Source organism: Colius striatus, chromosome 1 (assembly GCF_028858725.1).
Source record: "Colius striatus isolate bColStr4 chromosome 1, bColStr4.1.hap1, whole genome shotgun sequence".
NCBI lineage: Eukaryota > Metazoa > Chordata > Aves > Coliiformes > Coliidae > Colius > Colius striatus.
Genome location: NC_084759.1, coordinates 144,754,107 through 144,771,336, shown reverse-complemented (window position 1 = coordinate 144,771,336; position 17,230 = coordinate 144,754,107). Strand labels below are relative to the sequence as shown.

Below are 17,230 nucleotides of genomic sequence, written 5' to 3'. Positions count from 1 at the left end.
GGCAGATAGTAAAAGGAATGATGGGTAACTTCAGGGGAAATATTTTTGCATATAAATATATTCTTTGAGAAAGAGAACCTTTAGATAAGAAATACTTTCCTCAATTGCAGGATTGCCCTGTGGAGGAACTCTGCCATCACCAAACTTAGGAAAAGAAAGTAAAAGTTTGGCATCAGGTACTGCATAAATGTTTCTCTGCTCATTCAGTGAAAACTTCTGAGCTTGGAATGAACACAGATGTATCCAAATCAAAGGCTTTGGGGTTAAGGGTAAAAACCCCTCGTAGGGTCCATGAGGAGTCCTGTACATTAAAAAAAAAAGCTTTCATGCCATGTTCATCTCCAACAGTTCACTGGGTCTACAGAGCAAAATAGTTTGGGCCCAAAGCTTGGAATATTTTCCCTCTGAATGTCTCCAGGCCTGTCTAATGGACTAAACACACAGAGATCAAAGCACATCTGGTTTAGCCTCCTCATAATGGAATCCACTCTGTGGTTTTCCTGTGAAGAGAATAAAAAGATGGTAAAATGGACAATTCACTTTGAAGGTATAATCCTAACTAAAACACTAATGGCACTCTAGGCGTGTTTTAATCAAGAGCCTGAATGAATGGAGGTCATTCTCTGTGCTTGTTCCTCCCACTTGTCCATAGCAGTCCATCACCAGGTACTTTTAATAAAAGCAAGAATAATATCTTACTGGTACTTTTCTTTGTTCTTCATGTCCTGCAAGACTGTAAAAGGGATTCAGTGATTTAAGCCAGCTTACAGAGTTGACAGGCCTCTGCTATTTTACAGAATAAAAAAATAAAAATTGATAGATCTTTCAATCAATAAAACTTATTACTGTAATATTTTATTCAGAATTTACAACAAAATAGGTGTAAAATGGTATCCAAATGCAGACTTGCTTTCCATTCAAACAGAAGAGGACAGTGCTACAATACAATGTATATTTCCTCACACACCACGGTTTTTAGTGGCAGCAATGGCTGAAGAGGAGGATATCAGACAAATAACATGGCGGACAGTATGTAAACGGCTCTAATCCTAAAAAAATACATTGTAGACAACTGAGTCAAATGCAATGGGATGAAGACCATGTACAGGAATGAAGAAGTAATAGGAATACCAGATATATTTGCTAGAAATTCTGAGCTCTAGTTCTTGTTCCCCACCAAGGGATGGTAATAAAGTACTCTTATAATAACTACAGAAACTGGATCACTAACTACATAAAGTGAAGGGTTTGGATTCAAAACATAACTGCTGACCTCCAGATGCCCCAATTATGTCTTATGGAAGCAACTCTTCTGTCTCCCATTCTCCCCATCACTCCTAACATCTTCACGCCATGAAGCGGGAGAAAGAAAAGGAAGAGACAATAACATAAGAAAAAATGAATTTGAAACGTAGGTTAAAGTTGATGGCCTTTTACACTACTTGATATCAGCCATGTTTGTGTAGTGACCATTTCACATAATGGAAAAAGAGGAAGATTCCATCCTTCCTTCTCAGTCTGACAACTGAGTTTTGCTGTCTCCAATAACGGAGTGCAGAAAGGACAGTTAAGTCTCCTCATGACAAATGACAAGAAACCTTGAAAGTTACTTCTTGATGCATTTAATTTCTTTGGTGATACTTTAAGAACTAGGGTATTACAAAGTGTCAGGTACACACAATAACAGGACTAACAGGACTCCAGTTGGATCAGGTAAAAACGGGTTACAAAATATTAGGAAAAGCAATAACGAAAAGTACAAAGGATCTCATTCAGTCACATATCAGTTGCAAATCCAAATTCTGAAACCCTTGAAAATGAGTCCCAGGGAAAGTTCATGACTGCTCTTTCAGAAGAGGGACATTCCAGTTCTAGGAGACTAAAAGCAGAGGAACCTCCCACATCAACCCTCTTCTTGACCTTTGTTGCCTGAAAGGTAAATTGCATCCTTGATGCGTGCACAGAGGTGACCTAGGTAACACTGATCTCTTAGGACTTGTCACTGGGAGGTTTCTTCTTCGCTTCCACATCCTTCTTAAAATCCTCAAGCTTCTTTGCGATGTTAGGAATCTTTGAAGACAAATAAAAAAAAAACCAAAACAAAAATCACACAAATTAACAAAAGTCCTGAGCAGCATGAACAAGAATGACAGTATCACAAACACAGCACGGAATTCTATGAGGTTTAAATCAGTTTCTAAAAGATACTTGCTTCCAGGATGTGTTACCTTACACAGAGGTTAAAAACAAAGCAACATCAAGCAAGCAGCAGATGAAGGCACCTCACATAAAGCTTCAGGAAATATTTTAGATTTTTAAGACTAAAAGTCAGCCAGTCGTGATGGCAACAGGAGGAAGGTAAGAAAAGATCACTTTACAGGAAATTTAGTAAGACCAGTCTGGCTTCCTCAAAACTGGCAAGGATAAGCCGATTTAAACGCTGATGCACAGGCTTTAGTAATGACTTTCTGAGAGGAAATTAAGATTGCACTACACTGGTTACAAACCAAGAGAAAAAAAAGAGACATTCAAGAGCAGCAAATATGTTCAAGAAATTAATGAAGAAATACTTCTCCTGGTCTATCTTATGGGAACAAAAATTCCCCACTGGGGAACTCTACTGCATTGCAAATTGGCAACCTTTTGCAGTTTCACACTTGAATGAAAATTCAATTTACCGCATGTGAACTTCAAGACTTCAGCTTTTTCTTGCAAATAAAAGCATTTTGATAAAGTAATTTAATAGTAAATTTTGACAACTTAAAAAAAAAAAAAAGCAGCAACTTTCAAAGGCAAGTAGATTAATCTCATGACCCCAGCTAAAAGCAGGAATTGACAATTTAAGATTTTACAGACTAACTGAATCCTAAGTTTTTCTTTTACGTTCTCTTTCAAAGTCAGTCTCTGTTTGAGCCAATAAACTAAGAGCCCAGCTTGTAACATGTCTGACATTTAAGCTAAGCCAGGAGAAGTCCACTGCTGTCAGCAGGGCCCTCTATGTGCTTATAACTAAGCACATGTGCATACAGCTGCAGAATTAGGACCTCATTATAACAAATTTATTTTAGATGTCATCTAAAACAAATCACCTTCAATATCAGCAATAAAATTACCATATTCATCCTGCAAGTCAGTATTACACTCCCAGTGAACTGTTTCCAGCAAATCAAATGCTGAAGTCCCCCTCTTGTGGCAATACTTTATTAGTGCTGCCAGGGAATCACTATATTGTACTTATTGATACATACTGATAAACTATGTTCTAATGACTACATTTTCATAACGCTGTAAAATATATCGCAAAAGAAGCACCAGTCTGTCATTTGTACTCTTACTGGAGTGACGACAGGAGGCGTCACAAAAGTTTGTGTGTGAGCAAGGAGCAAAAAGTAAGAATTATGAAAGCAAGAGAACTTCAATACTGAATATGAGAGTATATCAAAACATACATGTGACAGACTTGATCTTCAATAGCTTTGAGTTTTTGAAACCAGGCTAATATGGATTGCTAAAAGGAATAAAAAATAATGTTCATTTCATTAACTCCTCTAGTCTGTAAACAGCTAACTGGCACTGCCCTTACAAGGCAGAAATTAAAAGCTTGTACTGAAGACTCAGATATAAATCTTCTGCTCTCTCTCAGTGAAAAATCTCTGTTCCCTGTGAGAACTGAGGAAATGAAGTTCACTTTCTTCCTTTCTCACTGTGAGAAAAGGAGGAAAGAAAGGTTGCAGGTCAATACATTGAAGTAGGAGCAGGTGCTGAGTTTTCAAAAAAAGCTGGAAAAACTTATTTTCATTATTGGTACAAAAGACAGAAATTTTACATGATGTGAGAGATTTTTACGCAACAGACATTCTGAGTGAAAATCACTGCAAGCATATAGGCTACTAGAGTCAGGAAACCAGTATTTTACTGCTGGTACAATCCATGTGCAGCTGCTAAATATGTTCTGTTTCTCCTATCTCTATCTGTTTAGAGATGTCTGTTTATCATACCTGTGCTCTAGGGCTCAAACTCCAGTTAAGGCTTTAAGCATTACTCTATTACAGAGATATCAGAAGTAGATGTTTTAGTTCCATTTACATTCAAGTTCACCTGTAACTAAAGCCAGTATAATCTGCATTCAGTTTAATTAAGATAAATCAGCAAAATAAAGACTGATTCAATTCTGACTGAGGGAAAATAGTCTTGTAATTCCAGTTCAGAATATGTTTAACTGAGATACAAGGATACTTACTTCATAGTTTTGAGCCAGATACATCCCAACCACATTGCCAAGAGTAAAACCAAGCTAAAAAGGAAGAAATAGAGGAAAAAAAAATAATTAAAATCTCTCCATCAAAAGTATATTGGTTAAAATATTAAAAAGAACCAAAACAAACCAAATACTACTAGGCATGTGAAGACTAAAGAGTTTCAATGCCCCTACTACTTAATCTTTCAACTTTCTTCCAGAGAGGTGCAATTTTACCACCTTCCTCACATGGAAAAGCTTGTCATCATTTCCAAAATGCAGCACAGTTGTGTCTTCAATACACATCTCCAAGGCTATCTGGATAAGACTACAATGACCTTTGTAAAATTCTTTGCACACTCACAAAAGCAGTAACTCCTGTGAAGCTCAGGAAGTATGGATTGGATGAGTGGACAGTGAGGTGGATCAAGAGCTGGCTGAATGACAGAGCCCAGAGAGTGGTGATCTATGGCACAGAATCGAGTTGGAGGCCTGTGGCCAGTGGAGTTCCACAGGGATTGGTTCTGGGGCCAGTCTTGTTCAATATCCTCATCAACAACCTGGATGAGGGGACAGAGTGTCCCATCAGCAAGTTGGCTGATGACACCAAACTGGGAGGACTGGCTGATTCCCCAGAAGGCTGTGCTGCCATTCAGCGGGATCTTGACTGGCTTGAGAGTTGGGCAGAGAGGAACCTCATGAAGTTCAACAAGGACAAGTGCAGAGTCCTGCATCTGGGAAGGAACAACCCCATGTACCAGTACAGGCTGAGGGTCAAACTGCTGAAGAGCAGCTCTGTAGAGAGATCTGGTAGTCCTGATTGATAATAAGCTAAATATGAGCCAGCAATGTGCCCTCGTGGCCAAGAAGGCCAATGGCATCCTGGGATGCATTAAGAAGAATACAGACAGCAGGTCAAGGGAGGTTCTCCTCCCATTCTACTCTGCCCTGGTGAGGCCTCATCTGGAGTCCTGTGCCAATTCTGGGCTCCCCAGCTCAAGAGGGACAGAGAACTTTTGGAGAGAGTCCAGCGCAGGGCCACCAAGATGATCAGGTGAATGGACCATCTTTCATATGAGGAAAGGCTGCAGGAACTGGGACTGTTTAGTCTAGAAAAGAGGAGACTGAGGGGGGATCTCGTTAATATTTACAAATATCTAAAGGGTGGGTGTCAGGAGGTTGGGACATCCCTTTTTTCCATTGTAGCTAGCAACAGGACAAGGGCTAATGGGATGAAGCTGGAGCACAAAATGTTCCATTTAAATATAAGAAAAAGCTATTTCACTGTTCAGGTGAGGGAGCCCTGGCACAGGCTGCCCAGAGGGGTTATGGAGGCTCCTTTCTTGGAGGTCCTCAAGACCCATCTGGACATGTTCCTATGCGACCTGATCTAGGTGACCCTGCTTCTGCAGGGGGGTTGGACTAGATGATCTCTAAAGGTCCCTTCCAACCCCTACCATTCTATGGTTCTATGAAAAATGTGGGTGACAGCAGCAGGGACCTATATATCACAGAGCTCCAGGTCCAAGTCTGGAAAGCCTAAAGCAACAACCCACTAAGATGATGCTCAGTGATAGAGAGAAACATGCATATGCAAAGGCATAATGTGGTAATATATGGTAAAAACCCAAAAAGGTTCACAATCTTGAAAGTCAGAACAGAGGCTGTGACTACAAAAATACCTCAGTCTCACCTTAAAGGTTTAAGACTAGAGTCCCTCCACCAACATAACCTGATGTAAACCTGCTACTTCTGCAATAACTGTGCGCTTTTCAGACCCCTTTGACACCAAGAGATCAGTTTTCTGCCAAATCCACTCTGTTCTAGGGGCTCTTCTAAGCCAGGAAAGTGCTGTTGGTTTGATGCAGGGCACAACCTCTTTTGACAACCATGCAAACTCTTAGGTGCTGAAGGGTGTATGTGAACACACACCTTGGAAGGAGAGAGAGGGCAAAACTGAAGCACAGTTCCTAGCCCAGATCCTGTTTGCCAGCTGAGGAAAATCCTCAAGTGTAACAACACTTGTTGGAGTGAAAGAATTTCCTCTCTTCAAAGACAGGTGATGAGATTTTTCAGCAACTCCTAAGGATCCTTGATTTTATTTTTATCATTACATTTCTTAAAAAGTACTTCCTATACCATGAAAGCTAATTTGACTATTTTAGAAGGAGATGCTACTTATATTGAGCCTTCACCCATTGTCAATAGAAAAATCACTCTTAAATGACAGCTGAGGCCAGTTCTATTTAAGATAATGTTTATTGCTCACAGTCACCACTGTCAAAATAATAACATTTTTAGAAAAATAAAGGCACTGTCCACAATAGCAACTTTCCCATCACATCCTGACTTGGTAACTTTTCCATGCCCAAAGCAGGATACAGCACAGCTCATCTTTTGAGTGATTCAGACTCTGTAAGCATCACTGGTGAAAAGCTAGCTACAGAAAACTAAAATTGGTTGAAATCTGACAGATGAACCATGACTGCAAGTTACTTCAGCATTTTCTTAAACAGAATTTTGGTTTTATTCTTTGTTTATTATTACTTTTTAGAGAGTTCGGGTTTAACATTTAAAGAAAAAGCAGAGTTATTTCTGTGTGTACTACACTGGTTATCATTTGCTCTTGCAGTTTCATTTATCAAGAAGTACTCTGGGAGATATTAACAAATATTGCACTGATGTAAACCAGACTTGAGATTCCTTTTAATGGAGAGCATCATTCCAGCAGAGGACAATTTAGCACTGTCTGAGAAGTCACTGGAAAATACAAACCAGCTCCTTGTTTACTGTCAATTTTCTAGGCCTTCAACCCAGAACATTTCTAAAGGTGGGATAAATATCATATTCTGTTGTGTGATAAACCTTACTTGGTACAGAATTCAAGAAGAGGAGAAAAATTCACTATTGAGACTTCAATCGTGGAAAGTCAAACACTTAGACAATTAAAATGTGCATGTTAACTAACAACAACAGGCTGATGAGAGTTCGAGGTCTACTAATTTCTATCCAGCATTTCAAGTTGCATTTTAAACAAATGTTTATTTAATGCTTAACTCTGGATAGCACACGTGTAAGGTTTGTGAGATTATCCCCTTATCTACCAGCTACAGCCCTAACAAAGGAGAGCAAGTCAAACACCCAAGGGGAGACTAAACCTCAAATTAATATATTGTTTTTTGTAATTTTCTAATTCATCTAATGAAGTCATAATTACTAACAATTTTTTGTCAAGCAACAACAAAAAGTAGTTAGAAGAGTGGATAAACACAAAAACTTTGTGTGTAGCTAAGCTTGTTTACCCTTACTGAGTGTTTTTATGAGAGTAGGGAGAGACTATAAATAGTGACAGAAATGACTTAGGCTTTCACACTTGTTATTATGAATTTGAGATAAGAAATGGGCTTCATGTATTCTTTTTATAAAAACACACAACACTCTCCCAACTTACAACAGGCCATCTCTTCTTGCTTTGTATCAACACTTGGTATGAAACTGATTAGCTGGTGAAATTACTCTTCTTTCAACAAACGAAGAAATATCACTTTTTGTTTGTACTTACTGGGACATATCCGAACACAACTAAAAGCCTAGAGTCTCCCTCGTGTCACAAGAATGAAAAACAGGAGGCTATTTACATGCTTTGCTGCAGCAAAAAACAGCTTTTCTTATTTTTGGCCAGTAATTTATTTCCTCACTTGTCAGTAACAAAATATCAGCATCAATCAAATATTTCATGAAGAGTAGCCAGGCATCTAACTTCAGACACCCCAAAGAGTTTAGGGGAACACATAGAAAGGAATGTTAAAATAAGCTAAATACAAAACATTTGGTCTACTATTTTGCTGTTCTTAAGCAGATTCAATGAAAGACAGCAGTGAAACTTGAGCCCTTGTATAAACTTACATATATTTCTATATATATAAAGCCACATCTTTAGGGACAATTTTTTAGGGCCGACAAAAATGGCAAGGACTGCAAAGCAAAAGGAGGGAGGCACATATGCCAACACAAAGACATTTGAGCGGCAGGAGGGCATCACCGTGAGCAAACAAAACCTGCAATCTCCGAGGCAAATTAAGGACACGACTCGGCTAAAAAAAAAAACGCGGCAGGAACTTCATTTTCAGAGCAGTTTTAATGCACAGTTCCGCAGGGAGCAGGGTAAAACCGGGCAGTACACGGCAGGCACAGAAAAGCGGGACCCGGCGACTCAGAAAACTCAAAGCGGATTGGAAAGAGCCGGAGAAGACAAACCGCCCGAAGCCGAAGTCACAGGGATGCTGCGCTGCCCGAGGGCCAACACCAGGAGCAGCCGCCCCACGGAAGCGGCCTCACGGCCACGGGACTGAGTCACGCCGCAGGGCGGGAGCGCCCAAGGTACAAGGCAGCTAGCGCAGGGCTGAGGGGACAGGCTGCCGCCAGGCCCTCGGGCAGGGAGAGCGGCGGGAGAAGGCGGCCCACCCTCCAGGCCTTCCCGCGGCGGGGCGCGGGCTCGGGCGGTGACTCCACCAACACCTCACTGAGGAGCGGCCCCGCCGCCCGCCTCGTTCCGCTCCGCCCTGTCCCATCGCGACACGGCGGCGGCGCCACCGCCCCGCGGAGCCTTACCAGGAACTGCAGCATGGCGCCTGCTTGCCTCTGTCCCTGCCCGCCTGCTTGCTGGGAAAGTCAGGCGGGCGGCGGTGGTGATGGCTCCTCTTCCGGGTGCTGGCCCGCCCTCACCGTCGCTGCGGGGAGGGGTGAGCCGGGCGCCGCCCGCCCGCGCCCCTGCAGCTTCTGGTCACCGGGCCGCGGGCCGCTGGCGCCCCGGAGGGACATGCGTAGCGCGGTCACTCGGGCCTCGTCCCCGATACTTCATGGGATAAGAAGACGCGCAAAGAGGGCGCTGGGCTGACTTTTATGGTCATACTCCCGCTGCTCGCGGAATCGTGTGGTGCTGACCATCGAGCTTACCACTCCCGAGGCGCTGCCCGAGTTTTTATAGAACGGGTAATTTCAAGCTGTAGTCTTCAAGGAAAAAAATCAAGGGAACTGGGCATCTTGATTTGCGCAAAATTAATAGCCAGCTCAATCTCTGTCAGGAGACCTCATCAACAATTATTAAGTACCTAAAGGATGTCAAGATGATGGGGTGACAGTTTTTTTTCTGTAGTGTGAAGTCACAGGACTAGGAGTAATGGAGCTGGAATAATGAGCTGCAACACAAAAGGTTCCACTTAAACACAAGGAAAATCTGCTTTTCTGTAAGGATGATGGAGCCCTGGCACAGGCTGCCCAGGGAGGGTGTGGAGTCTCCTCTGGGAGTTTCAAAACCTACCTGTGCACATTCCTGTGTGACTTCATCTAGTCACATCTGCTTGAGCAGGGGAGTTGGACTGAATGGTCTCTAGAGGTCCCTTCCAACCCCTTCCGTTCTGTGATTCTAAATCCTGTATGATTTGGGCGTCCTTTGGCTCAATGCTTAGAAAATCTCAGCCTCTCATGCTAGAGAAGGCAGAAAGACAGTTTTCTCTTTTTATTTATTTTTTCGTTCCCTACTCAACAGTTGCTAAACCACATAGAGGGTAGCCACGGCCAGGTTTGGGGTCTGAGCACAGGAAAGCACCATGGATCTGATGAGGGCCGGACACCACCCTTCGAGGAGAGGCTGGAGTAGCAGAACTTGTTCAGTTGTTCTGGGGAACCTAACAGCACCCCACTAGGGCTTTTAAGGCAAGGTGGATACTGATCAGCTGGAGCTAAGTTCTTCGTAGTTGAGCATGATGGGAGGATGAGAGACAGCAGGGGCAAGATGAAATGAGAGGATTGGGCTGGATTTAGGACAGACTCTTTTGTCACTTGCTGGAGGCAAGCAGGCAGTTGGCCTAGATTGCCCAGAGAGATTGTGCCATGTCCACCTTGGAGGTTTTTGAGATCCAGCAGGATTAAACCCTAAAGAAACTCAGAGTTGGCCCATCCCTGAGTAGGAAGTTGAACTAGGAACTTTCTGAGGCACCCTCCCACCTGAATGAGCCTGTGATCGCACAAGAGCTATCCACAGATAGCTCTTTTTAATCTTTCTTCCCCCCCCCCCCCTTTTTTTTATTAGCATAATTAGAAAATGAATAGCAGTTGTCCTGTGTGAAACACTGGGTTTAGTTTCTTTCAATGGCTACACTTAATTAATTGAGATTTGGGCAGTAAATATCATGGAGATTTCACCTGCTGAAAGTTATAAGACATTGGAGATTTTATTGCAATGTATTACAAATCTCTTTTTCACGTACAGAATCACAGAATCTTAAGGGCTGGAAGTGATCTCGAAAGATCATCTAGTCCATTGTGGAATTATTGCTGCCATTAAACCAAGTTAACTCAAAGTAAGCCTCTGTTCCCAGAAAGTTCAAATGCTCCATCTGATAAAAAATATAATAGAAAACTTGGAGAAGCAGGTAAAGAAGTCTCTTTCACCCATTTCATGAAAGGAATCATGGAAAGATACTAAGTAACTTCTTTTTTGGTTCTATGTTACTGTAATGAGGAGCTTGTCTTCAGACAACCTTTGCCTGAGTTTCAGGGTACCCCAAAGCTGCTGTATTATGCTTCCCTTCCTGGACCAGAGCTGACATCTGGAAATTGCATGCAGGGGTTTGGATGGATGTGGTACAAGAGCCAGGTTTGCGATTCCTTGCCTTCTGGAATAGTGCCCCCAAGAGTCTTGGAAATGAGCTCGTTTCTAGAAACAGGAACAAATTACCTGTTAATATCTGGTTTTGTAACACTGAGGCCTTCTTTAAGTGTGCAGGATCAGAGCACTGAGATAATATTACAGACCAGTCCTGGCTGAGCACACGTCAGAAGTCAGAAAGAAGAAACAAGGCTTTTAAGTAGTAATAATGCCTCCACAGTACCATGACAGGGAGATATGGCTTCTCCTGTTTTCTGCTCATTAAACATGCTATTATGCTTAAGCTATAATGAGGACAACATCTGTTGTACACAGTTCAAAAGTACTGTACACAGTTGTTTTCCTACATGACACGAATTTCCTCTGTGGTGTTTAATGGGCAGCCAAAAATATTTTTTTCCTTTAGTGTAAATCCTTTCCATTTACATCCGCCAATGCTGAGTCGTTTTGAGTTAAGAGACTGTAGAGGGTGGTACTGGTGAATGACATGTTGTTGGAAGGAAGAACTCAGTCTGACAGCTATAAATGCAACTGTAGTACTTTTATATCTGGGGGGAGGGGGCAAGGGCAAGAAAAGAAAAAGAAACAATCTTCCTTTTTTTGAGCTCCTCTAAATATGCCTCCACCTTAGACCAGAGAGTCTTATAAATAGGCAGCACTTACTAGAGCCTGGGCATTGATTGTCGCTTGGCTAAAGTGCATTTACTTAATCTTGGAGAAGGAATTAGAAAGAGGCGAACAAGACACCCCATCTCCAATACCACTGCAGCTATTCCAGGTAATGTTCAAACGTTGGAAGGAGTCCATTGTGCTACATGGCACTGGTTTTGTTTTGCTTGCTTGGAGATGGATCAGTTACATGACCTACTTTTCATTTCCTTTGTTTTTCTTATTCCCTGCTTGTCCTGTCAGAGGATGATACTAGTCATAATTCTTCTCAGACCACAGTCAAGGCTATCTGGGTCTTCTTTAAGGTAGCTCTTGGAGCTTCTTCTCTTGTAGCTACCAGCCATATCCATAGAGAATGGCAACATGTGGATAATAAAGATGGGGTGAGGAGCCCAAATGGAAGTGCATTGAGCTGGTGTGATAGAGATGGCTACACTCATTTAACCACATCAGAAAAACCTGGGTTCAGTGAAATTGACAACTGATACAGCATCATTGCTTTAACTCCTTCCACTTTGTCATCACATCTACAGGTTTTAGGAAATGGAGTATTTTATGTGGGAAAACAAGAAGTCTGAATCCAGAAATATGAGTATCTGCAGTGTAAAGAAGAATGTAAAAGTCATGGAGCGCCAGTGAGATACCGGAAACTACTGCATGCATTCAGTCAAAATCAAAGCCTAAAATGCTGAGTATCAAGTACTGTAAGTTGTTCACTCACATGCAGATGAGACATAGCAGATAGTCTCATAATTTGGAACAATAAATATATGCAGGCAAGTGAACAACATCTTTGACATTGGATTTTCCATTGAAATAAAAAATCTTGAAGTATAATTACTTAAAATGAGTAAGGTTGGAAAACTCATCTTTCTAACTGAGCTAGGGATGAAAAAAGTGTAATTTCTATTACATTTACTGCTGGAGAAAACTTTCTCAATGTTGTCTGCTTTACTCAGGTACTCTTCCAAGTACAGTCAAGCCCATGAGGTTTGGAAGGCTTGTTTGTCAGGAAGTACTGACTATTAATTCATGTTGATTTAACATTATTTTTAATATGCATGAGCATATATATATATATATATATATATACTCTATAAAACATGAGAATCCCTTTCTTAAAGGATAATATTTAATTTACCCTGGTTTTTACAGTGCAATTGCTGGTGTATGAACACACCAAGACAAAATGATTTTGTGTGTCAGGCCCAGTAGAAAAAAAATTACGCCATCGTAGTGTGGAAGATGATAACAGAGAAGATCTTATATTCTTATACCCACATAAATCTATAGGCCTGGAAGGAAGCCACCCCAGAGTGTTAAGAGAAGTGTCTGACATTGTTGCAAAGCCGCTGTCCATAGTATTTTGAAATGTCATGGAGATGAGGAGATATCTCTGATGACTGGAAAGGGTCAAAAACGAGGGCTCAAAAGAGGACTTAAGAAACTACAGGCCTGTTAGTGTTACTTCAATCCTTGGGAAAGTAACAGATGAAGTCCTAGAAACTAATACAAATGAAATGAATCAGGTGATTGGGAAAAGCTAGTACAGACTTATGAGAGGCAAATCATGTCTGACAAACCACATTACCTTCTACACTAAAATTGCTGTTGACTTTATCGGAGCAGTGGATGTTGCTGAACTTGAGCAAAGCATTTGACACTGTTTCCCACTCCATTCGCCTGGACAAACTGACAAAATGCAACCTGGATGGTTGGTCTGTAAGATGGGTGGGAAATTGGCTCACAGACTGCATTCAGAGGGTTTTTTCAGAAAGACTGAAGCAGTAAGGTCTCTTCTCCCTGGAGAACGGGAGGCTCAGGGGGTACCTCATCACAGTATTCCATCACTTAACAGGCAGCTACAAAGAGGACAGAGGTTCTCTCTTTACATAGAAAAGACAAGGGATGTTGGGTACAAGTTACACCAGGAAAGAACACAGAAAACAGTGAGAACAGTCAACCACTGAAAAAACTTTCCCAGGGATGTGGTAGAGTCTCCATCACCAGAGGTTTTCAAGAGGTTTTCCAGGCTCCCTTTCCCACAAAAGACTGGATCACATAATCTTTTGAGATCCTTTCCAACCCGGTCTGTTCTATGATCCTGTGATACTAAAGGTGACTTGTGTCCCAGACTGTAAGTACTTTCTCCACAAACATTTTACCTAGTGAACAGTCTTCTCACTCTTCCTTCCAACTTGTTTTTCCTGTACAGTCTGTAAATATGTTATTATCTGTCCTGAAAGCAGCAACAATAAAAGATTTGATTAAATGTGTTAATTGTGTTGCAAATGTTTGAGAGTTAATTTGAGTAAAGCAATAGTATTCATGATTTAGCCACCATGAGGATGTAAGTGAGGCAAGATTGGTAGGGAGGAGTAGAGTTTTAACAGTCTAACTGAAAACATGAGGGAAAATGATAAGTTGTTGGCCATAGAAGCCCTTTCTCAGATCTCAGTATGATTTAAGTTACAGGATATAAACAGAAATTAAAAAAAGGAAAAAAAAGGTATTCTTCTTGTACCTTCACAATAGCTAATATATAGCTTTGGATATAAGCCCTCAGATGCATAAAGTTAATAGTCCTCATAATACCACTCTTCATTGACAATGCATAGCTAAAAAGGGGAGTGAAAATCGATTTTCTTTGAGCTAGAAATTCTGAAAATTCAACACTAGATGGAGCCAGATGACCATATATTAAAAATTCTGTTTGTTTTCAGTCCTTAGATTTTCTTTTCACTTTTCTCCATTTTATTTACCTTAGTAAAATACATTTTATATAATCTGTGATGTAGCTGAATAATTTCTGAGGAGCTATACTCATCCAGGACCTTTTTTATCTTGCTATGGAGACATGCACCATTTTAGTATGTAATAGATAACAGAATGTGTTACACACATAATATACATACAACAATATGAAGTAAGGTATTAGAACTGAAGGGCAATCAGCTTATCAAAAACTTATCAGAAATTCTTACCTTTAAATATACCGCATAGAATTGCCTGCTTGAAAAAACTAAATAGCCTTTAGTTTGCATCTTCCCAAATCTTTTCTGGTGGATGTGCAATATATTGTCAATTTTTAAACCCGTTGAAAATATGTTTTCAAAATTACTTCTACTCCCTCCACTCTCAGATGCTGTATCCCCAGGATCCTCTGGAATTCCCAGATCAATAGCATAGTATATTTTTCACAGGAAAAGAGAAGACACCACTGACTCTCTATGTGAGTCTGAAGTTGTTTATGGATGAGTTTTCATGTGTAGTGACTGACTAGAAGAGATAGTTGGTTTGTGGTGGTTCATGTTGAGCCTTTTAAAGTCTACTTTTCACACAGAGCACTATGAGATTCAAATTTCTGACACCACAAAACACAGTTGATGTAGTTGAATACAGAACACAAAAAGTTTGTAGAAAAAGTGCCAAAACATTTACTTTGTGAAAATGTATTTCTCTTAGAAAAAAAAAATCATGTTTTCATCATAATGTGTGTGGAAGTACCAGTCTTCCTTATGTTAACTGTACTTTTGAGACTGCCCAGCTCTTTGTACACAATTTGTCAGGGGCAGAGAGCAGTTTAGCTCCTCCCAGCAGCCATCAGACAGCCTGCAAGTGTTTGCTCCTCTCTGCTGCCCAGTGGCAATGGGCCATCTTTGGAGCCACAGCTGGGACAGGGAGACTCTGTCAGACATCATCTGCCCATGGGGTCTCCAGAGTGAACTCCAGACCTTTCTCTTGTCCTAAAGGTCCTCTTTTCCAGAAAAGGGAAACTTTAGAGTGTAAGGAGTGTGAACCCCGGGAGAAACAGAAGAGATAATCTACACAAGATCTCTGAGCAACAGGACTGAAGGGCAGCATGACTCACACATTGGACTTGAGGGGTCTGTCGTATTCCTGGGTGACACAACAATGCAGAAGCTTGGCCTAACTTTGTTGAAGATTATTTCTTTTCCAATAAAATGTGAAATTGGTGCTTATTCTTGTGGCAATGCCAGATGTTGAATGTACTAATTCAGTACCAGGTCAGACATTCATTCCACTCTGCCATTGTAATTTAGTTCTGAATTTCCACAAGTGAACATTTACAAGCTCTGTCTAGGAATTAATCATATACTTTTGAATTACCCAGTGATATCTATAACTTAAAGAAGATTCTGCTTGCCAGCTTAATATCTGACCATACCCCAGTGGCTCTGTTTTCACAGAATCACAGAATATTAGAGGATGGGGGGGACCTCTAGAGATCATTTAATTCAACACCTCTGCTAAATCAAGTTCACCTTGGTCAAGTCACACAGGAACACATCAACGCAGGCTTTGAAAACCTCCAGAGAAGGAGACTCCACAGCCTCCCTGGGCAGCCTGTGGCAAGGCTCCCTCACTCTCACAGGAAAGAAGTTTCTCCTCCTGCTCCTTCCTGTGTTCCAGCTTTTGACCTTTAACTCTTGCCATGTCACTGAAGAAAAAAGACTTGCTTCATCCTTTTGACACCTGCCCTTTAGGTATTTGTAAGTGTTCATATAGTTTCCCATCAGTCTTCTTTTCTCCAAGCTAAACAGCAAGAAGTCTTACAGTCATTCCTCAAAAGAGGAATTATCCTAACCTATGATTTTATTATGTTTCTGTTTATATCCACTTATTAATTTCTTCTTCCTTTTAATGGAGGAAACAGATTTTTCAGTCTTACCAAGACTTGCATCCTAAAATTGTGAAATAACTATACCCTGCCAGGCAAAGTAAAAACCTGTTTGGAAAAAGTTTAATGTAATGTAGAAAGACAGAAAAAAAACCAAACCCAAGGGACTGATAACTTTATATTTAGGCAGGACAGTGGAATATCATGAGTGCAAATGAGTCATGATTTTAAGTTTTTTCCCCTGAAGCTACAAGATCTAGAAAGTTCTCTAAGCAACTCCTCCTCCAGACAACTAAGAGGTTCACATCATTGCATGCCCCTTGGACAAGAAATTTAAGGCTGAGTCAAGCAAGGAATTATTGAGCAATGATGGGCTCTGGCCTGACACAGGCAATAGCGTGGGAAGGACTAATTTTCCTGTGGTCACAGAGAAATAATTGCATGAACAGATAATGGATGTGTTGTTAATTCTTCTCTGTACCAGACCCACAGAGGGTATGAATGCCATGGAGATTTAGCTGGAAGTTTCAAGTTGTAGCTGTGCATGCAGCTGTGGGAGCTCCTGGTTCAGCCCCTGACGTTCTGGTTTAGAGACAATCGTCACAATCACATCAGATGTGAGAAACTGGGAAAATAGCTCTGTCACTCATAAGATAACAGCAATCATCAGCACACCAATTTTATGAAATCTCTTTTCAGAACAGCACTAGAGATTGTTAAGAATTAGAGTCCTATCGAACGTACAGGAAAATGAGCAAAGAAAAACCTGCTATTTATAGCTAAGCTTGCTTGCTGCTGTTAGAGCTGAGTGGTCCAGCAGTCTCTACTGCCACTCCTGGACTGTGACACAGAGGTGGGAGAAACCTCAATGGTGGCCTCAGGGCTGCACAGGCACTCCAGTCCTCAGTTCTGCCCATAGCAAGTTTGCAGCTGTTCTGGTCATTGTCACAGCCTGGCTGCCTGGTCAACCAGACCTCTACCCCTCTAGGGCCTGCTGGATCACCACCTTCAG

The 17,230-nt window shown here is 41.2% G+C and overlaps 1 protein-coding gene across 1 annotated transcript; it reads right to left on the bottom strand.

The window, feature by feature from the left end:
• Positions 1-1,606: 1,606 nt before the first annotated feature.
• On the bottom strand, positions 1,607-9,052 carry STMP1 (short transmembrane mitochondrial protein 1). Its single transcript, XM_061988892.1, has 3 exons — positions 8,849-9,052; positions 4,241-4,294; positions 1,607-2,070 (listed from the first exon to the last, which is right to left on the bottom strand). Exons 1-3 carry the CDS (start codon positions 8,861-8,863, stop codon positions 1,990-1,992), a joined length of 150 nt encoding a protein of 49 aa, XP_061844876.1. The 5' UTR covers positions 8,864-9,052; the 3' UTR covers positions 1,607-1,989.
• Positions 9,053-17,230: the final 8,178 nt, after the last annotated feature.

Excerpts from the sequence above, each read along its gene's own strand:
- STMP1 (XM_061988892.1), bottom strand. Across the intron at positions 2,071-4,240 it reads ATCTGGCTCAAAACTATGAA|ATTCCTAACATCGCAAAGAA; the intron begins GTAAGTATCCTT and ends TTGTCTTCAAAG.